Source organism: Lactuca sativa, chromosome 1 (genome assembly GCF_002870075.4).
Source record: "Lactuca sativa cultivar Salinas chromosome 1, Lsat_Salinas_v11, whole genome shotgun sequence".
In the NCBI taxonomy this organism is placed as follows: domain Eukaryota; kingdom Viridiplantae; phylum Streptophyta; class Magnoliopsida; order Asterales; family Asteraceae; genus Lactuca; species Lactuca sativa.
This window is the reverse complement of record NC_056623.2, coordinates 105,814,229-105,837,339: the sequence shown is the minus strand read 5'-3', so window position 1 is coordinate 105,837,339 and position 23,111 is coordinate 105,814,229. Positions and strand designations below refer to the sequence as shown.

At 32.0% G+C, this 23,111-nt stretch overlaps 1 protein-coding gene across 2 annotated transcripts; it reads right to left on the bottom strand.

Annotated features, from left to right (window-relative positions):
• Positions 1-1,157: 1,157 nt before the first annotated feature.
• On the bottom strand, positions 1,158-14,543 carry LOC111879314 (ribonuclease J). 2 transcript variants are annotated; one of them, XM_023875767.3, is made up of 18 exons: positions 14,359-14,543; positions 12,985-13,155; positions 12,365-12,596; positions 12,153-12,276; positions 11,975-12,031; positions 10,813-11,004; positions 10,643-10,720; positions 9,398-9,580; positions 8,495-8,575; positions 8,278-8,343; positions 7,292-7,384; positions 6,266-6,391; positions 6,064-6,177; positions 5,234-5,329; positions 5,056-5,153; positions 3,230-3,675; positions 2,093-2,466; positions 1,158-1,454 (listed from the first exon to the last, which is right to left on the bottom strand). In XM_023875767.3, the coding sequence occupies exons 2-18, from the start codon at positions 13,097-13,099 to the stop codon at positions 1,350-1,352; spliced, it is 2,580 nt and encodes an 859-aa protein (XP_023731535.1). In that variant the 5' UTR covers positions 13,100-13,155; positions 14,359-14,543; the 3' UTR covers positions 1,158-1,349. The 2 variants fall into 2 exon arrangements, with proteins under 2 accessions (XP_023731535.1, XP_023731536.1); XM_023875768.3 differs by having other exon boundaries at positions 12,985-13,143.
• Positions 14,544-23,111: the final 8,568 nt, after the last annotated feature.

Sequence of the window (23,111 nt, the reverse complement as noted above, 5' to 3'; positions counted from 1 at the left end):
GAAGAAGGTTACGGCTCAAAAAGACTATAAATATTCATTTTCTCTTCATTTGTTAGACACACAATAACCACAACATCATAAAGAATAGATACACAAATGAATTAGTGAGGTATTAATTTTTGTGCAGAGCCTTAATTTGGCAGTCAAAAATTACGAGTGGTATCTTACACTGAGTGATCAGATTACAAGTGCAGTTTTTTAGCCTTGTATGATTGTAATTTTCTTTGATGTTAAATAAAATCTCATCTCTCTCGTTCGCCCGTGGACGTAGATCAGATTAGACCGAACCACGTTAAATATTGTGTTCAATTTCATTTGCAATTTTTTTAGTAGTTTTTATTCCGCGAGTGTTACCGAAATCATTAATCGTTTTGTTCAAAGTGCTTAACTTGTTTTGTTGCATTCCCAACATTTTCTTGAAATTATTTTTTTTTTCTTTCAGAAATCAGTTACCCAACTAAAATCCTCAAATTAATAAGTTAAAGTTTCAAAAAAAGTGGCCAAAGTTTCTTACCTGAAATATTTTAGGTATATAGGATTCCACCTCTTACAATCCCGCAACAACCCCCATCTCACATGTCAGAATATTACATAATTCTTGAATATCATAACTCAAGATCTCTTTTATGTGTTTGAGTCTATAAATATATATTATACATAATACTCAGTTATGTGGCTAAAATCATTAAGCTTACCATTGTGTTCATAATAGCTCTATATTATAAACATTAACATCTATCTCGATTATACATTTTTAGTCTATTGTTACTAAAACATTCATTGTAACTGATACCGATTTTGATTGAACTATAAGACCTTATGACCCCTATTGTTATGCAATGCAGATAGACAAAACAAGTTGCACTGTGTTTGGTATGCATTGTACTGGAACAAGGACTAATGACGACGAGACACGAATTGTAATCTTTTGTCGAACAAGATGGGACAGTGACTTGGTCATGATCTCTTGTTTATGCAAAAAATGTGAATACCCTCTTCATCCACATCAACAAAAATAACCCTGGAAAGCTTGTCCTTGTAGCCTACATAACTAACATCTATATATAACACTCAAATCTATTAAGACAACATGCATAAAGATTCCAAAAGTTGGAGAAGATTGACATTTGACACAGGGTATGTATGTAGTCACGGAATACTCAAAACCCTAGAGGGATACACCTCTTTTTATGTTTTTTTTTTCATATTGGATTTTAGAAGAATACAATTTCTTAAGTTTAGTGGCAAAACCTAGCTTTTAAATATAAACTCAAATCTAATGAAATTACATGACCACATAATATATATTCCACTAGCAAAACCCTAGCTAACAGATTTAATTTCTTAAATCATTGTTTGTTTATCATAGTAGCATCAGAAGAAGTGGAGAAGATGTTATCCATGTCTTCATAATATTGCCAGCTTCTCTTGCTTTCAGATTCTTTCTTGCTTTCCTGTTAAAATAAAAATAAGGATTTTTTTCCTTAGTTTGGGCATAATGTTAAATAATCAAGACTTTTCTGTTAAAAAAATTATAATTAGGACTTTATCAAGAAAATTTCCAAAATAGAAGTGTGTTGCAATTTTTCACATGTTAAAAATCAAAAAAAAAAATTTGAGATGAAAAAAAAAAAAACGAATATGTACAAAAAATTTAGATTTTTCATTCTTTATCCTTGTTTAGCAAAAATCAAACCAATAAATAAAATCCAAAATGGTAATAAAAAAGAATGGGATTTTCATCTCTAGAAAGCTCAAATCACTCGTGGGTATGCAAAAAGACATAAATGCCCTCAACATCAAACCAATAAATAAAATCTAAAATGTTAATAAAAACGAATGGGATTTTCATCTCTAGAAAGCTCAAATCACACGTGGGTATGCAAAAAGACATAAATGCCCTCATCATCGAAAATAGCCCTAGAAAGCTCATTCTTGACAGAATTGACTGGAGAAGCTTTCTAGGGCTGCTAATTTCATTGACAAGGGCATTAATGTCTTTTAACAATATCTTAGTCCTAGTCCAACGCATGTTAAATAACAAAGGATTATTAAAAATAATAATGTAAAGTTGATATGGAGAATAAAAAACCTCGTATTTTTGAAGCAATGAAGCCCATAAAGATTTACATTGCCCAGGGCTTCGATTATACCCCTGAGTGGAAAGATTCCCGGATATTTCTTCCCAAAGTGCCATTCTTCCCTTCACAACTTGGAATCTACTATTCAACTCACCACGAAACTTTATAAGCTTTTTAACCTCTTCTGGTTTCCATCTGTTTCTTTTCAGAGGCTTCTTGCTTGTATTACTAGAATCAGAATCATCCTTGCTATCACTTTCCGATTGCTCAACGGAATCGGAATCCGTGTACGGTTTCCAGAATTCATCGGAATCGGAAACCGCGATTCCCGTCGAGTCGGAAACAGATGTGGTGGTTTCTTCCTCGGATAACAATCCTTCATCTCCTGAAAATAATTTCATATGTTTTTACTCCATATCACACATAGGATAAAATAATTAATTAATTTATCAGCTGTAATAAATGTCTTTGCAAACATATGCTTGAAGTTGTTGCAAAAGAAATAATAGATTTTAAAAAAAAAAGGTGTATTAACAATTGAGTTAAATGCAAAAATAGCTACGTACTTTTAATGATTTGTTTGTAATTTCAACTTTTTATTACAAAAGAATTGTACTTTATAACTTGGGTTAATCTCATAAAAGACCTTATATTTTGTGTTTTTTTCGGATTAAACCTCAAATTTATTTTTCGCCTGAAAAAGACCTTGTATTTTTCAATTTTTCCGGGAAAACCCTCAACTTTGTATTTTTTTTCACCAAAAAAAAAAACCCTCAACCTTCTAAATGCTTCCAAATAAACCCTCAACTTTTTTAGTTTTTCTCGAAAAAACCCTCACATTCTACAATTCTTTTTTGGAAAAAAAAAATGACTAAAAGGGCAAGATCTAAAAAAATGAAAAAATAAACTTGAGGTTTAATCCAGAAAAAAACACAAAATATAACGTCTTTTATCACAGTATCCTACTTCAATTTCTTTCTCTTACATCATTCTAATTTCATTTTTTTATTACAAAAAAAAAATTGTACTTTAAAACAATAATGTTGTAATAGAAAGAAACAAAAGTAGGATGCTATAGAGAAAGTTGTTATTTCTTGTATATAACCCTATAAATAATATTCAAAACTAATTATTTTGAATCATAATACCTTTAATTTCATTATCAAGATCTTTCTTTTCTTCTTGAAACTTACTTGACTTTCTCTTTTTTAAACTCCCATCAACCGATTTCCCCAAAGGCATTTCAAAACCATTGTTGACTTTCACATTCACATTCACACCAGATAACTTTTCACTAATTTCATCAGCAATAACAGCAATAGGATTTTCAATAGCATGTGTGATGACTTCAGGCCTTTTTCCACTATATTTTCTTACCATTTTCCTTAAAACTTCAGAAACAGTTCTTTCCATATGAGGTAAGGGGCTTTTTATTGGACAGCTGGATAGGGCTGCATGTGCAGCACTATGAAGAGCATCTAGAAGCTTCCCATTGTCATTCCATAAGCAACGTGTAGTTATTCTTATTTTTCCTTTAATTGTTTCTTTCAGTAATGCAGTATTTTCGGTTGATTGAGGACGCATGATTTCAATGCTGAAATACAGAAATGGAACAGTTAATGTGTGGCTATATGACCATTTTGCCCTTGCATTCGAACAAAAAAAAAACTATTCGTTGGTTTAAATACTACTAATGGAGTTTGGAGGTAAAAAGAAGGGAAAAATAGGTGAAGGTATAGTTGGTGGCTAAATGACCATCTTACCCTTACATTAGAACAAAAAACATAACAATATTCATCAGTTTGAACAATATTAATGGAGTTTGGAGGAAAAAAGAAGGGAAAAATAGGTAAAGGCATAGTTGGTGGCTAAATGACCATTTTACCCTTATGTTCAAACCAAAAAACATAACAATATTAATGGAGTTTGGAGAAAAAAAAAAGAAGGGCAAAATAGGTAAAGGTGTAGTTGTCAACTCGTGACTTTAAAATATAATTTTTCTATTCGTGACTCAACTTGTGAGAGCCATGATACTAAAAGAAATTATATATAAATATATATTACACATATAAAGACTAAACTGTCTTAATGTGACTAAATGGCCATTTTACCCTTACATTCGAACAAAAAACATAACAGTATCCATCGGGTTAAACAATATTAATGGGATTTGGAGGGAAAAAGGACAAAACAAGTAATGGCATAGTTGTCAACTCGTGCCTCATAAGAGCCATGATATTAAAAAGAGTAAATTACATGAATGGTCCCTATGGTTTGGGGTAATTTGTGCTCTTGGTCCATAACTTATTTTTTAACTTGAAAAGTCCCTACTGTTTGTTTTTGTTACGCGTTTGGTCCTGTATTACCTAAAAAGACTATTTATTTATATAGGAAAAAATGGTGGGGTAGGTAAGGTGAGGTGAGGGGTAGGGTTGGGGTGTGTTTATTTAAATTAATTAAAAAATTAATGGCAAAATAGTCTTTTTAGGTAAGGCAGGGACCAAACACGTAACAAAAACAAACAATAGGGACCTTCCGAGTTAAAAAAATAAGTTAGGGACAAAACAAACAAATTACCCTAAACCATAGGGGCCATTCGTGTAATTTACTCTATTAAAAAAACTATATATAAATATATATTACACACATAAAGACATAATACTTGTTGAACATTAATACATATTTACGTCTCTTTAAATTACCCTAAATTTATAATATAAATGCATATTAGGATTAGACTGGATGGGACTAGACAAGATTTCTAGGGTTATTTTCAATATTAAGATGAGGAGGGCATTTATGTCTTTTACACAAATAAGAGATTGAGAGCAAATTGTCCCACCTTTAGGCAGGACAAAAAACTTTGCAACATGCCAAACACAGTACAACCTGTTCTGCTTTGCCATGTCATGTCATGTCACATGCCATGTCATCATGTGTAACAAATGGTGGTTGAGAGTTGAGAGATTTTAACCTGACAATTATTATTCCATCTGTTGCAATTTTCATCCTTTCATCTACACAAAGATCAGCAGATGTACCAAATGCTTTGTCACCATCACTGTACATCAACTGCAGTTGTAGGATTCTATCAGTGTGTGTGTGTGTGAGAGAGAGAAAGAGAAAGAGAGGAGAGAGAAAGAGAAGGAAACCTGTAAATTTTCTTTTCCTAGGGCTATGAAACCATTAGACAAAACTCTTCTGTTCCTCAAATGAGAAACCCCAAGCATTTCTCCATTCTTTATGACCTGTTTGTTGATAACATAAAATTAACATAATTACAACTAGAAATCATCGACTCAGACAAGGTTTTGCTTATGAAATTACAGGGACTGTTTTTGAAAAGAAAAAAAAAACACACAGGGACCATTTTCGTAATTCATTTTCTATGTAGGGACCAAAGCTCACTTTTGTAAATTTGTTATTAGGAAAGAGCATTTATGTAATTTTTAAACATATGCATCATTCTTGTAAATATAATTCTGCACAAGGACCTATTATGTAAATTACAAGGACCGTTCTTGTAATTTATTTTCTACGTACGGACCAAACATGTGAAATCTGCAAACATGCCAAGATACGATATGTAGAGAGATGAAAAATGTCGGTGTTCAAATTTGAGGGGGTGAAAAGTGACATTTCATAAAGTAGGGGTGGAAAACAGCATTCGACAAAGTAACGGGTGGAAAGTGAGGACGTACAAAAGCTTAGGGATCAAATATGTCAAAATAAGAAAGTTTTGTGGCTAAAGTCTAAAAAAAGAAAGTTTGTGGCTAAAGTTTAAGATTATCAGTGGCAAAAATGTAAAACTCTAGAACAATGTATTGTGACCAAAATTTAATTTAAAATCTTCAGTGGCAAAATTGTAAAAGCCTAAAGCTTTACTCTTCATAAGGACTTTTGTTTTAATATATATACTAGTATAATAATAGAGACAAAGGTGGAAAAGACGTAAATGCCCTCCTTAATAGTAGATACTTACAGCAGTGTGATGAATCCCAGTGGATTTTCCAAGCAATTCATGTTCTTTGAGGAATAAGAGTTCCCCATGAATAGGTAAAAAATGTTGTGGTTTCACAATCCTCAGCACTTCTTCCTACAAAATTCAAATTCTAATTCTAATTAATATGTTTTTATTTATTTATTTAGTTAATCAAGAAAAGAAAAAAATAAAAATATATTACCAATTCTTCACGATAGGCATGACCAGATGTGTGTAGTTGTTCATTTTTCCCCATGACTATTGTGGGCCCAATTTCAGATAATCGATTCATCATTTTCATCACTCTAGATTCATTACCAGGAATCACCTATAATAATATAAATAAAACAAGGAGATGATGTCAAAAAAAAAAAAAACTATTTAAATTATCACAATGTATATATATTTTTTTGTAGCATGATGATTCAGATGATAAATATAGATCCATTACCAGGAATCACTTATATTTTATGTTTTTTCTGGATTAAACCTAATCTTTATATTTTTTTCATGAAAAAGACCTTGTATTTTTTTATTTTTTCCGAAAAAGCCCTCAACTTTGTCTTTTTTTCCGGAAAAAACCCTCGACATTCTAATCGTTTCCAAATAAATCCTCAACTTTTGTAGTTTTTTCTGTGGTTAATCTCAAAAAAGACCTTATATTTTGTGTTTTTCCGGATTAAACCTCGAATTTATTTTTTGCCTGAAAAAGACCTTGTATTTTTTTCATTTTTCCCGATCTGGCCCTTTTAGTCATTTTTTGCCAAACAATTTGTAAAATGTGAGGGGTTTTTTGAGAAAAACTAGACAAGTTGAGGGTTTATTTGGAAGCATTTAGAATGTTCAGTGTTTTTTTTGGAAAAAAAAATACAAAGTTGAGGGATTTTTCAGAAAAATTGAAAAGATACAAGGTCTTTCTCAGGCAAAATATAAATTTGAGGATTAATCCGGAAAAAACACAAAATATAAGGTCTTTTTTGAGATTAACCCTTTTTCCTGAAAAAAAAAACCCCTACATTTTACAACTTTTTTTTATAGAAAAAGACTAAAAGGGCCAGATCAGAAAAAATGAAAAAATGCAAGGTCTTTTACATGAAAAAAAATAAAGTATTTTATGTGATTAACCCAAAAAACTAAATAAATTATCACAATATATATATATATATATATATATATATATATATATATATATTTACTATGATGATTAGGATGATAAATAATAAATAACCTTGGCAGAATACAAAATTAAGTCTTCTTTGCTCAATTTGAAAAAATGACTGCTTCCAAATGATGCAAGGTTAAGTGCAGCACGAGGTTCTGCCTGCATAATAAGCAAATAGCCAAATATAAGTCTATTTTCACTTTTATAATTTGATAGATATTTAATTTTCTCCAATTACAGCATTGTACTTTGAAAAATCTACCATGTTATTTTTATACTTAGGTAGATATTTCAAAGTATGATGTATAAATATTTAAAAAAAACTAGTGGGATGGCCCCACAGAGTGGCAAATTGATTTAATTTTATATTTTTGACATCATTTATGAAATAGAATAACTATTTTGTAATTTTTCGATTAAACATTGACTATCTCTGAAAATTTCTGAAATGTAGGGACCAATTCTATAACTTTAAGAAACAGGACAATTTGCGTAACTACACTATTCCATAGGGACCATTTCTGGGAATTCCATATTAGACGGGGACCATTTGTCTAGTTTTATGATACATAGGGACCATTTTGTAATTTTCCATTTAAGCAGAGACCATTCCAACAAATATTTGATAATACAGGAAGCATTTTTCTAGTTTTATGATACACAGGGACCATTCTGTAATTTTCCATATAAACATTGTAATTAACCTAAAGTGGCCACAATAGTATATAACTATAGGGACTAAACATGTAACTATTCCATTTCAAAACTACAGGGACTAAACATGGCATTTCTGTAAGTTGGATTAATTAGGTGCATGTTAGCACAATGGCAAGAAGTATGTTAGCAGAAAGGCATGCCTAATCAGCAGCAATTATATATATATATATATATATATATATATATATATATATATATATATATATATATATATATATATATATATAAGAAATGAAAGTAGGATGAGATTTAAATAAATAAATGAAAGTATGTTGCTATTTCTTGCATTTAACCTAATTATTGAAATAAATTTACTTTCTAAAATTGCAACTTACTTGAGAACCAGTAGTAACAATTAGCAAGTCTTTTGGAGCATAACCATCAATGTCTTCAACTTTCACCTAATGAATAGTGATCAATATTTTTAAAAAATGTGTTAATATTAAAAAATAATAATACACTGTTGTAATAGAAACAAAAAAAAAAAAGGGTGACTTTATACACCAAATGAAAACCATGAAAACATGATAAGTTTAGGTTCAAGTTGTTTACAAGAGTTGAAGGATCAATTGGTGCCTTTCCATCTTTCCATGCAGCATCAAGATAGGTCCTCAAAGACATCCCAACAAATACCTGAAACAAAAGAGGGGTATTTTAGACATTTGACTAAAAGATACTTTATTTTGGGAAAAAGGGTATTTTAGACATTTGACTAGAAGATACTTTATCTTGTGGAAAAAAGTATTTTCAACAACCGACTAGAATATGTTATTTTGTGGAAAAGGGTGTTTTAGATATTTGAATAGAAAATATTTTATCCAAAGAAAGGTCTCTAGTGATTAACTTCCCATTTGATTAGAAGATACTTTATCTTTGTAGAAAAGGGCATTTTAGACATTTGACTAGAAGATACTTTATCTTGTGGAAAAGGGTGTTTTAGAACACATTCAACTAGAAGATACTTTATCTTGTAGATTGTGGAAACAAGTATTTTCAACATTCGACTAGAATATACATTATTTGTGGAAAAGGGTATTTTAGACATTTGACAAGAAGATACTTTATTTTAGGAAAAATGATATTTTAGACATTTTGATTTCCCAACCATTGTACTTGGTTTTTTTGTAGTAAACAAACCACATATCATAAATAAAAAAAATGCAAGAAACACACCGTATTTTGTAACATTGAGCAGTTTTGGAATAATATTGTAAATCGACATGAAAAGGGTATTTTAGACATTTGACTAGAAACCATTCGACTTGTTTCTTTCTAGTCAACAAACCATACATCATAAAAAAAATTCAAAAAACACACTGTATTTTGTAACAATGAGCAGTTTTGGAAAACAATTGGAAATATAAATAAAAATATTCCAAGAATTTTTTTTTTTTTTTTTTTTTTTTTTTTTGCATTTTCCATAAGATGATGACTCATGAGGATGAAAAAACATACCAACTTTCTTCCAGTTGCATCAGCTGCAGCTTTAACACTTCCAAGTCTATGAATATTTGATGAAAATTGAGTGGTTATTACTCTTCCTTTTGCAGCTGAAATATTCCTTAGTAGTGAATTTGCTACAACGGTTTCACTAAGTGTCCTTCCAGGTGAGAGTACATTTGTTGAATCACTCATCATCTGACAAACATACAAAAGGGTATTTTAGTCATTTCACTAGAAATCGTGTGCTGTATCAGATATTGCAATTTGTAACATAAGGCATTATGGACATAAGGACAGAGGAAGTAAATTGTAACATAAGGCATTATTGACAAAAGGTTCATATGTAGAAGAACCTATTCAACATGACTTGTAGACATAAGGGTAAAATGGTCATTGACTCTCGTAACATCGTAAATTTTTGTTCAAACTACTATCATGAATTCATGATTACTAGCTTTCACAAATTCCACTATCTGTTTCTAAGGGCATATTGACTCAATTACCAACTTGGGATGAAAAGTTAACTTATTTTGTGAAAAAAGGGTATTTTAGGCATTTCGCTAAAAACTGTGTGTGGTATCAGATGTTGCGATTTGTATAGGACAAAGGAAGTAAATTGTAACATAAGACATTGACAAAAGGTTCATATGTAGAAGAAATTATCGAACATCACTTGTAGACATAAGGGTAAAATGGTCATTGACACTCGTAACATCATAAGCATTTGTTCAAACTATTATCAAGATTCCTATCTTTCACAAATTCCACTATATGTTTCTAAGGGCATAAATAATGTGAGTCTAGAATAAGTGTTGTATGAAAAAAGATCGTTCCCTTTTTGGACTTAATTAGAGTAAATGACCGTTTTACCCTTCTATCTAGAAGTGATCTTTTTGTTTTATCTGAGAACTGTTATAAACTGAACATAATATTTAATCTATACATTATTAATTTAACTTAAACCAAATATAATATTTACTAACATTGCCTCTTTTTAAAGTTAAAAGAAGATATAGGACTTAATAAGTGTTGTATGAACAAATATCGTTCCCTTTTTGGACTTACTGAGAGTAAATGACCATTTTACCCTTCTATCTAGAAATGATCTTGAAATAAAAAAGACTGTTTTATCTGAGAACTGTTATAAACTGAAACCAAATACAATATTTAACCTATACATTATTAATACCTTAAACCAAATATAATTATTCAACAACTTGCCCTTTTTTAAAGTTAAAAGAAAATATAGGAACTTACCAAAGTTACCCCTTCTTTTGAGAGCTGTTCTAAACCTTCACGATCAAAAACTTGTCCATCCAATGGTGACTCATCAATCTGTTGAATATAAAGTTGTAATTAAGGGATTAACTGATTAAGAACAATACAATGCATACACATTAGAAACTAAGTGTAAAATGTAAAATTACCTTCCAGTCCCCGGTGTGAAGAATAACACCATCAGAACATCTAAGAACTAATCCAGAACAATCAGGAATCGAATGAGTAACCCTAATTGGCTCTATCTCAAAAGGTCCAGCCATAAATTTCTTCTTTGTTTTAAATGTTTTAAGCCTTGAAGGCACAAATATGCCTGATTCCTTCAATCTCTTCTTAATAAGCTGCTCAAAAAAAAAAAAAATCTCAAATTATCTAAAACATAGTAAAAATCTCAAATGTTTTAAGCCCTCAACTTTGTATTGCAGCAAAAAAACTTTAGATTTTGGGCGGTTTTAAGACCTTATATTTTGTGTTTTTTTTCGGATTAAACCTCAAACTTTTTTTTTGCATGAAAAATACCTTGTATTTTTTATTTTTTTTGAAAAAGCCCTCAACTTTGTATTTTTTTCTGGAAAAAAACCCTCAACCTTCTAAATGCTTCCGAATAAACCCTCAACTTTTTTAGTGTTTCTCGAAAAAACCCTCATATTTTACAATTTTTTTGAGGGTTTTATGAAGAAAAGTCCCATTATTTTGGGAAAACTTTTGATAAAGTCCTAAAAGTTTTTTCATGAACAGAAAAGTCCCGATTATTTAATATTTTACCGCAATTAATGAGAAAATCCTTTTTTTATTTTAATAGGAAATGATAGATTATGTGCTTTTCCCAAAATAATAAGACTTTTCTGTTAAAAAAAAACGTTTAGGACTTTATCAAAAAATTTCCCAAAATAATGGGACTTTTCTGTATAAAACCCTTTTTTTGGAGAAAAATAACTAAAATGGCTAAAACGGAAAAAGTGAAAAAATACAAGGTCTTTTTCAGGCAAAAAAGATTAAGGTCTAATCGAGAAAAAACATAAAATATAAGGTCTTTTTTTAAATTAACCCTTTTAGAGTTTCATCACTAATACTTTATATATTTTTTCCAATCAAACCATAAAAGTTGATGTCACTTTTCCAAATTAACCACTTCAGCCTGTTGGGAAAACGTCTAAACTTATATCGTTTGATTGGAAAAAATATATAAAGTATTAGTGGTTGATAAACTACAAAACTGCTAAAAATATAATGGCTTTTTATTTTATTTTTTTGTAATTTGCTAAAATACATATATAAAACTAGAAAAATAAGAGAAAGGGAGATTTGGACCTCCATTGTAAAGGTTGATGAAAATATTGGAGTACGTGAATCCAAAGCAGGTATAACCTGGTTAAAAAGTGAGAACTAAATGTTAGAAAATATAATCAAATGATAATAAAAAAAAATTATTAAATGGTAAGCAATAAAAGAAATGATTTTTAATAAGAAGTGGAAATAGAAACTTTACCCAAGGCAACGCACCAATGTGATCTTCATGCCCATGTGTTATAACAACTGCTTCAATTTTATGAGACCATTTTTTTATAAATGTTGTATCAGGTATAATTTTTTGAACACCAAGATCCTCATAGCTGAATAAAAAAAACAATCCATTAACATTCTCAAACAACACTTATAAGGATTAAGGAAAAAGGAAAAAGGAAAGAGAATCTTTCTTACTCTGGGAACATGACACCAGCATCAATAAGAATATACCGATCAAAATTCCCAACAAGCATACAATTCATTCCAATTTCTCCTAAACCACCAATTGGAAGAACACGAAGAGGTGGACCATTTTGCCCTTCATAAAACTTCTCCATTTTTCTCTTCACAGAATCTTCCATGCTCTTTCCAGCTCCTTCAAATCTTCCAGATCTCTTATACCCAACTTTAGATCCATGACTAGTACCTATTCAACATTCAAATTTGCTTAATTCAACAAACAGGTATCCAAGAAAGTATCATACTATCATCATCAATTCATCATGAACAAAATCAATAAAAATGATGAGATTTTGACCCCGTTTGATAGACATCTTTTCAAGTCCAAACAGATCTTTCTGGCTAAATGAACTGAAAAGACTGTTTGATTTGCATAAAAAAATGGTATTTTCCAGTAAGATATGTCTTTCCCAGAAAGCCCTGAAACCATATCTTTTTGGCTAAATGGTCATTTTTCATCATTCAACACAATCAGTCAGATGTACAATCAAACAGTATGGTTTCTTTCCCAGACAGAAAACTTTTCCAGACAACACTTTCCCAGACAGCAACTATCAAACGGGCCCTTTATTTACCTGTAAATGAAGGAGGTGGCATAGAGCAAGAAACTGGAAGCTTGGAAGTATTCGGTTGCCACCATAGCCTGTGATGATGACAATGTGATATACCACTGAAAGAAGCCATTTCCATCTTTGAACTTCACTTAGACTTAGTGTAGCATGAGTGTCTGATGTCTGTAAATAAAACTTCATACATTGGAAGTGATTTAGAATATCTTCAGAAGTAGAATTATGTTGCTTTATTTAAATCAAAATGTGTTATATAAATTACTAATTATACATCGAGTCATAAAGTGAATATGATTATATGAAAAAACCAAAATGTAACATATACAAAACCATAGCTTCTAAAATTCAAGTTCTTGTGTTTTTTTTAATTGTATTGTTTTGACTTTCTTCCTTCCACTTCAAGTTGCTATGTTCATGCCTAGTTTTTAAAGTGGGCATGATAAGTAGTAAGGTATGCAATATTTACTGAAAGTTATAAATTTCATCAGGAAAAATATCAATAATCCTTTCATGTTTAGATAAAAATGAATTTTGATACTTAAAACTACACAACAAACAAAGACTATCAATGGGTAGTAAAGATATTAAACAATAAACATGTGGAAATTGAACACACATGAACAATGCAATTCAACTTCAAACCAAGCAGGAGTAAAAACAATAAACATATACTCAAGTTAAAACCTTTGAAAGTAATTATAGTAAACAGTAAGCAATTAAAAACAATAAAAGTTTGTAATGTAAAAGCAACTAAAATTTACAGAGTTACAGTGAACTAATTGTACTGAAAATCCAAAGTTAGATAAAAAAAAAAAAAAAACCCAGCTACTAAGCTGTATATAAAGTAAACTCTTAAACAAGAAACAACCAATTCGTATCATTGAAGAACATACGATAGTAGATGAACTCAATCTCTCAGCGATATTAAGAGCATCAGTGTTAGAGCATCCCAATTCCAGCTTTTTCAAACAAAAAACCTCTTGAAAAATAAAAAAACTACTGAGAGCTTTTTGAGTAAGCTTGTTAATATACAAGCTCTAGCTTTTTCATTTCTAGTATGGAACCATATATTTTTAACCAATTAAAACTATACAACATCTAAAATCAACTAACAAAAAGCAAAATGAAAAAGCTCGCCTATTATGAGACTTCTGTATTTTGAGTTTTTTTATGAAAAAAATTCAATTAAAAAGCTCCCATGTATGCTCTTAAAGGCTGTCGAACATTTTTGGTTCCAGAAATATTGAATTGCAAAAGAGAAGAGAATGTGTGTGTGTGTGTGAGAGAGAGAGAGAGAGAGAGAGAGAGAGAGAACAAATGTAGCCAACATCAGAAATTTGAAACCAAAATCGATAATTATAGTGTAGAATTTATGCATACCTTCTTAGTGTAACTGTATGAGAGAATCAGTAGAAATACTAATATTAGAGAATCGATAACCAAAATCGAAAACCGGAGGCAGAGAGGAAGTCGGCTACTCGGCTACTCCAGAGACCACAAATCGTCTTCCTCGGCTCCTCAATCCGAAATATTCAGAAACTTTCATTTACCGTTGCAGGAATATCTCCAATTGATTGGGGATTTCAGATAAGGCGCGGTTGCTTTGGGCCTGAGAAGCTGAGGGCTATCGATATGGGCTTCGTATTGGACTTTTGGATTTGTAATATAGTGTAACTTTGGGCCGGATTTATTAGAAATAATAATTGAACTTTGTGGACTTTGGTGGTCATTTGGATTGCTTGAATGGATAATGGATACATCTAGGGGCGGACAACTATGGGAGTATAGGATAGAATATAGATCATGTTATTTCTCAAACTTCCTTTAGTTGTATATACTTTTTGAAGAAAAAAAATGATAAAAAAAATAAAGGAAAAAACTATGCTATGGTGCTATACTTGGAAAAAGAATATGGGTTACCCCTATCTTATAAATCCAAACACAAAAACACAATGTAGTTTGATTGTCTAAAGTGTTTAAAGTAGCTCAAATTTAAAACCAAAGTTTTTTAATGAAATAAGAGGTAGGTCATTTTATTGTTGTTCAAAATTGGGAGGAGGAAAATAAAAGGCAAAAACAATTCGCCCCTGCCCCTGCATTGTTCATTGTTGATGTTGTTGACTTTTTGTTGTCATCAATTTGCAATCGAAAATTTTCACCTGGCAATTGGGTTGGATTCAGGTTGGCGGGCCATAATATATTGACCCAACCCAGCCTACATAACTCATTTAAATATATGAGTTTGCTAGTCAGTGAGTCGATTTCGGGTCAAGGAGTCAATGAGTCGTTTTACCATAACTTTTACTATGTTAAATTTATACGAAATATATGCATCTCTAAATTAATTAATGGTTAGCATTTTACATTGATGGGAATGAAATGAACAACTAAATACAAATCTAACATAATAAGTTAATAAGCAACATATTTGAAAAAAAAACAAGTTTCCAACGAATTATCCTACTATACTCTATTAATTCATAAATAAAATTTTAATTATATATATATATATATATATATATATATATATATATATATGGGTTGGCGGGTTGACCCACGAACCTAAACAAGTAATCCAACTCAACCCATGAAATAAACATGTTAGTGGGTTTTGGGGGGTTGTGGGTCAGAAATCTCAATTCAAACCCGTTTATTTTCGTGTCGAGTTACGGTTTTGGTCGAAAATTGTCACCCCTAGTTTCACCCACCTTGCACAATGAAACAAGTAGGTAACACAAATAACTCAATCCTATTATTTATTATTAGGTTATTTCAAATTTTCATTATTTGACATCGTGTTGAAAACTAGAAATTAGCAATTATGTTTATTTAACTATGGACTTAGGGTTAATAGTTAGTGATTATTTGTTGTTGAAAATTGAAATCAAGTTTATAGTTGAAATACTTCCATTGTAGGGTTCCATTAGCAATTTTTTTTTCAAAAGACAATTAGATGTTGAAGATGACAATAGTAGAGGATCCTCCAAAAGAAATAACCGACACTTAAATTTCTCTATAACTAGCTCCTAATTCTTAGGTAACTCCATATTCGCTCCAACTAGAAGACCGAGATAGGTAAATAGGAGATAGGGTCACCTTTGTAGACAGGTCATTACGATTATTGAAGCCCTCCCAGAAGATAAACAACCCATTATCAATTAGAACCATTTATCCACAAAATTCATTTGCTTCATAATGGAAATTAGGAAGTTTCAATTTAATGAATCAAATACTTTATCGAAATCCACTTTAAAGATAAGGACCTTTTTCTTTACCTTCAGCCTCTAGTGTTCGGTTTATGTCACAACTGGCAAAATTAGGTTAAGATGTGAATTCCTGTACAATATAATCTCCTTGTGTAACCTTACAACATCTCATCTAGCGAAATTCAAAACTTCAATGCCATTAAGATTCTACTCTCATACATTGACATTTAGGTCGAAACAATCCCTTATAAGCCCGAAACTCAATCCAATAAGCCAAATTCCACTCAACTTTGGTCCTTAACCCAAGCATTCTCAGTCCATCCTCTTAATGGACCAAGACCTTCCTGTTAGGCCCTAACGGGTCGGCGACCCTTGTAACATCCTGACTCCCAGGTACTTCATTTATTTATTCATTTATTTTATTTATTTAATGAGTGCCTCAACGAGTTGGGTGATTGACTCGTCGAGTATAGTTGGGTTAAGCACGTGGGTTTAAAGACCGACTCGACGAGTCAAAGAGTCGACTCGCCGAGTTGCCGTTGTGAGATGAAACCCTAAATCTTCGGGGTTAGGACCTATTTAAAGGAACTTATGTCCTCATTTCCGCCACCCAACTCTCCTATGTGAAACCATAATCGGCCATTGAGCTAAGAAAGAGTGTTTGAGCTAATATTTGAGTTATTTGGTCAATCATTGGAAGAGAAGAAGTGAGATTCAAGCAAGGAATGAGGAATGGTTGTGAGATACAATATTCATTCACTTGGAGCTCCTGTTGGAAGGTAAAATCCATCACCTTGCTCATCATGTTGTTTAGAACTTGTAAATGAGGAACTTTTGGGGCTTATTCCATATTTCCTTGAGATTTGGCATGACTTGTGCTTGCCAAGCATTGAGACATCAGATCTGGACTTTGTGAGGTCCATAGAGTCCAAAGGTCCCAACTTTACCCATCCATGAAAGAGTTATTGTGCTTAAACACCTTAGTTAGAGCTTGTATTGGCATTATGGAGCAAATATGCCATGCATGAACGTAAAGATCGAAGCTTTACGTAACATTTAAATCTTGGGAGGCTAGATCTAGAGTTTGGAGGGGTAGATCTGCCTTAAAACGTCTGAATGAGGATTTGATTTAAGGGACTCAACGAGTCAAAGAGCTGACTCGACAAATCGGCTAGGGTTTTTCCCCGATGAGTCTGGACATGGGTAACTCGGCGAGTTGACGGGACAACTTGCCGAGTTAAGTTGGGTTTTCGCAATGATCTGAAGGAACAAGAGGGACTCGGCGAGTCACATAGATGCACTCGGTGAGTCAGGTCAACATGGACAGTTGACTCGAGTGTTGACTTCTGTTGACTTTAGGGTATGGTCAAGGCAAAGAGTATGGGGACCATGGAGGGGTAAAATGGTCTTTTACCCATTTCAAGATTTTGAGAGAGAGAGAGAGAGAATAACCTAGTTTATTTCGATTCATGATTAAAGTGTTAATTAGAGATCATTATCTTATGTGTTAGGCGGAGGCTAGTTCGAGATTCGTGTACGAGATTATTATTTGCTTGTTACGAGGTGAGTCTTCTCACTATACTTTACCTAGAGTGGTAATCTTTGTGTGACCAGAGGGTCTTATGTGTTATATTGAGTATTGTGATAGTGACATTTTTATGTGGATTGTGTTGACACTTGAGACAATTATGTTTTTGAGATATATTATGAGTTTTTGTGTGTTTTAAAAATGAAAAATTTTGTTTGAAAATTTATGTAGTTACAAGTTGATATTAGAGCCTTGGTTTGAGGGATTCAGATGTATCTTCAGGTGTGTCCGGACTCAAACTGAGGATTTGAGCAAGATTTTCAAAATAGATAAATTTTTCTAAAATAAGAAAGAGTTTGAAGAGAAAACGAGTTGGGGCAGTGTGTACAATCAACCAGAGCCCGAACGGTGATTTCCTAAAATACCCTTACTTAATTGTGTTATGAGATATTAGTGATACATGCTAGAGGATAGGCTAAGTTATTCGTATTTAGGGCTAGAGTTGTCTGATTTGTGATGCCTTAACCTAGGAGTCGTTGTTATGTATCTTGAGTATGTGCCGAGTAAGAGTATCTAACAGGAAGCACTTAGAGAGAGAGTATTGAGTCGAGAGATAATCTAGGAGAGATACCTAGATGATTATATGAGAGATCTACTAAGTGGGTAGTCTGTTATTCGTGAGAGATAGAGTACTTTGTTGGATTAGTGTCTAAGTCCATAACTATTTTGGTATGTGCTTGACCCGATGGTGCATGGTCCTTTTGGGTTGCCTTCACCAAAGCAACTTGATAGGATGAATTATGGAGAGAAAAGATTAAATATGATTTATTAATATATATTATGGGAATAATATATTAAAGGAGAAATCATATTGTTTAATTAATATTAGTCAATAATTAATTGGTAATTAGTTTTGTGACTAAAAGAGATTAATTAAACTTAAGGGACTGGAATTATAATTATAAGATAATTGCAATTGGGCCATGGATTGCCTTATATTATAAGGATGTACGAATTCTATGGGGAAACCCATTAGAAATCGTCCAAGGCCTTTAAGGAAAGGAGTCCATGGGTTGCTTAGGGCTTAAGCATCCAAATTAGGGTTTCCTTGTTAGATAACCCTAATAGTCTCACTATATATAGAACCCTTAAGGCTCAAAAAACGTGGGGAACTTCTCTTCTAGGGTTAGAACATGTTTTGGGCAGCCTCCATCCTCTCTCCTCTTCATCCTCTTGCTCTTGGTGTTTGTGAACCATTAGAGGAGTGACATTTGTGACTCTAAGCTTTCTAAAGTCATTACAAGGAGGAATTGTGATTGTTATTGCTACATAACAATCAAGGTAATAACTTAAACCCATTCTTATGTTAATATGATTACTTGTATGCTAGAATTAGGGTTTATAGTCTTGGATAACTTGCATGTACAATAGAGAAACCTAGATCCAAGCATTAGGGTTTGTATGAGCACATAGGATGTTCTTATGTATAAAAATCATCATACTTGTGAACTGGGATCCTAGGAGGAGGACTTAGGGTGACTACAGGTTGGTGTGGAATGTAGTATTGGGCCCGTACTACTGAAAGCACCGAATCTGTATACAACCCAAGTAAGAATCCTTAGGATGCTAAGGAACAAGTAGGGATGAGTGATCGAGTGTGAGTATGCTCGAGCGAGTCTCTGATGATTTTTGTGTTGTGTTAGTCTAAGGCACAATAAGGCCTGTTTATACTTATGTTTTGTATCTGTTATGACATCCCAATTTTTAATGAATTAATGGAAAAAATTTCTTCGAAATTAATTTTTATAGGACAAATTTCACATTTATAAATAAACTATGTTTTAAATAATCATAAACAAAAAGTTTTAAAATGGTCGTAAAAAATAGGGATCTCATAGTTATGCCCATAGCTCGTTCTTGATTTCACTGTGACCAGATTAAAAAATTTCATAGTAATCCATTAGTGGCTCACTATCTTCATCGCATTATGTAAAAAAAACTAGAAATTTCCAAACACAAGTGTAATATATGAACCTTGTCTAGGTTTTCTTCAATTGCAAGAAGGTTTTCTATCAATTTGTGGTCCATGATTAATGAAATGTTGCAAGCAATTGAAGCAGTTGATACTTGAGGAAATTTGAATCAAATGATGAAAGTAATGAACTCATAACATTGAAATGTACTCTATAGGCTAATTGAATGAGAACATGCTTGTATTAAATGAAAGTGTGCTTGTATTGATCCATGAAAAAGCGAATTATGGATTTTATAGTTATCAACTGAACTCATCCTAGGTAAAAGAATGATTAGAAGAAGGAGGAATATAGGAAGAAGCTACATGCGATAACCGTCAATATGTAATTAAGATGGTAAATTTTAAAGATGAAAAGAAATCAAGAGCTCTTCTTGAATGAATAGTTTTTTACAACCCGCGCTTAATAATAATAATATTTGGAGGTCAGGAGGTCATAATTTTTATGTCCAAAGTAGGCTTCTCAGTAAAAAAAATATGTTAAAAAGACTCAACTTTGAACTTTCATAGCTCTTTTATACTAATTATGTTTGAGGTGAGTTCTTTTCATTGTGTTCTATATAATAAGGGCTATCTATAAACATATCACACTTAGTATTTCGATATCGGAAAATCGGATTTAGCAAGCTCAAAAGTAGGATGTTTGTGTTGTTTGAAAATTTTCCAAATAAAAGTCGATAACATATAACATTACACATAGTAATAGATGTAGCTTTCCCAATATAGATAGCATTTGGAACATAATTTTTTTCACAACAGTGTTCTAACTATACAACTAAAGATGTTGGAAAATGTACCCTTTCCATGTGTTGGTGATTTGTATTGCCAATGTGTACTTATGTGTAATAGATTAAATTGTTAACCAAATACAATCTTGACAGTCGTTGAACAAGTAATGGTGGTGCGCAGTACACACTTGTTTAAGTTCTTCAAGATTGAAAGTACATTGTTACTAGTAGTTGTGTATTTCTTCTTGGAGGAGGTGCCATTTCTTGGGCATCCAAGAAACAGACTTTTATTACAAACTCAACCATGAAGTCTAAATTTGTATCTTTGTCTTTTGATGGTAAAGAAGCTAAGTGGCTAGGGAATTTGATATATGAAATCTCATTATGGCCTAAACCGATATCTTCCATTTATATTATATGTGATAGTGTTGTAACCTTGGTTAAGGCTTATAGTCAAGTGTGGGAAGTCTAGACTTTTGGGTGTTAGACATAGCATGAATCATGAGCTCATCATGACCGGTATGATGTCTATGGAGTTTGTAAGAACTCAGTTGAATTTAGCCAATCATTTAACCAAACGGTTAGCTAGAGATCTTGCACACAAGGCGGCTGTAGGGATGGGTTTAAAGTCGACCTGGAATCTTTCATATTAAGATACCCAATTCCTATTTAATTTAATATTAGATGATGCATTCAATGTAGAAAGCTTGATATTTGAATATGGAACAAATTATTATAATTATCCCAAGGTATGTGTTTAGTACTACAAGTAAAGGAGGTTGAAATTACATTTCTTAATAGTTCATTTGAAAATTTGAATTTGCATGTGCAAGAATAGAAGGACTACCTATATAAGCATGAAGTTTAGCTTCTTCAAGAAGTTGGGACTTTGATTTGATATGCTTATTAAAGGATAGGACACAAGCTAGTAAAATATAGTGTCAAGTTAGAACGTATGAGAATGTAAACTATTGTGTTTATTATCTTTGTGTATTCACTATGAATAGAAAGGGTTCAATCCTTAGTGACACCCTGATATTCAAATAGTTGGAATGAACAATATACTAATGTGAAATTCAATTGTCATGACATTTCATTTATGCATAAGTTTGTTTTTGTTATGTTTTGTTTTAAGATATTCAAGATACACTTAAATGGGGAGTTTTTTTGGTGATTTGTATTGCCAAAGTGTATTTAAGTGTAATGGATTAATTTGTTGACCAAATACAATTTTGACAAACATTGAACAAGTAAGGGTGATGCAGAGTGCACATTTGTTTGAGTTTTTTCAAGATTGAAAGTACACTGCTATTTAGGGGCGAAGCCCCTGAACTGACGAGGGTCCGAGGGAAGCACCCCTGGGAGCAGGGTCCAAGGGTCAAAGCCACTAAACGGAATATGCTTTCCGTTAGAATTCTGTAGCTAATTACCTACGGATTTTTCTTATTTTCAATTTTTCGGACACCAAACGTCGTTTTTCGCTCCATTTTTTCATACATCTACTATACATGATTATCTATATTTTCACAAACTTATAGCTATTAATATCATTCATAACGCAGTGTGCACATACGAGATCCATTGCTTGTTTAGTGTTTTAACACTATAATGCTTATTAATATGTTCACATACATCTCACAAACACGTATACCTACATGATGATGATGATGATGATCGTCATCATCATCATCATTATCGTCATCACCATCATCATCATCATCATCACCATCACCATCACCATCACCATCACCATCACCATCACCATCATCATCATCATCATCACCATCATCATCACCATCACCACCACTACCACCATTACCTGTTTCATTGTTTAACGTTGTAATGCTTACATATACATATACATACAAATACACATACATATACATAGACATACATATACATAAGCACACACATACACACATACATACTTTTACAAATATACATATTTCCCATAATTATCATATTTTTTTCATTATTTAATTTATACAGTAAACATATATTATTTTTAATTGTTTGTTTGTGTGTTAAACACATTTTTAATTATTTGTGAATATTATTATTATTAGGACTATTAGTATAATTTTTAATTGATTGTGTTTTAAATATGTAAAAACAAAACGGTTATAAAAAAAAGTTTTAAGACTTGACTATTGATAATAATAATAATAATAATAATAATAATAATAATAATAATAATAATAATAATAATAATAATCAAAAAAAGAAATTAAGTGTATAAAACTAATAGGAGACTAACTCAACAAGGATGTGGCATGCCCGGTCGGATGGTAAGTGTGTTGGTTAGTTATGCCCGAGATTCGAGTTTGATTCTTACCCCACCCTGTTTTTCTTTATTTTTCCAGAAACAAAATAAAAGTAACTGGAGACTAAACTATTAAGGATGTGGCATACCCGGCTGTTTGGTAAGAATGTTGGTTAGATACGCGTGAGACTAGAGTTTGATTCCTACTGCAACATTTTTTCATTTTTTTACTGGTCGTAGCTACGCCGTAGGTGTCTTTTAAATAAAAAACGCTCCTTGCCTTTTCTGTCTTCCCCCTCTCACAACTATCTGTTAATACAAGAACAAAAAAAATGTGAACTGCTCTCTCTCTGGTGGCCGACGAGCTCTTCCCCCT

Coding starts and splice junctions, on each gene's coding strand:
- LOC111879314 (XM_023875767.3), bottom strand. CDS start 13,099: ATGGAAATGGCTTCTTTCAGTGGTATATCACATTGTCATCATCACAGG. Junction 6,178..6,265: donor ATGCCTATCGTGAAGAATTG/GTAATATATTTT, acceptor TGAATTTTGTAG/GAAGAAGTGCTGAGGATTGT. Junction 2,467..3,229: donor TCTTGATAATGAAATTAAAG/GTATTATGATTC, acceptor AATTATTTTCAG/GAGATGAAGGATTGTTATCC.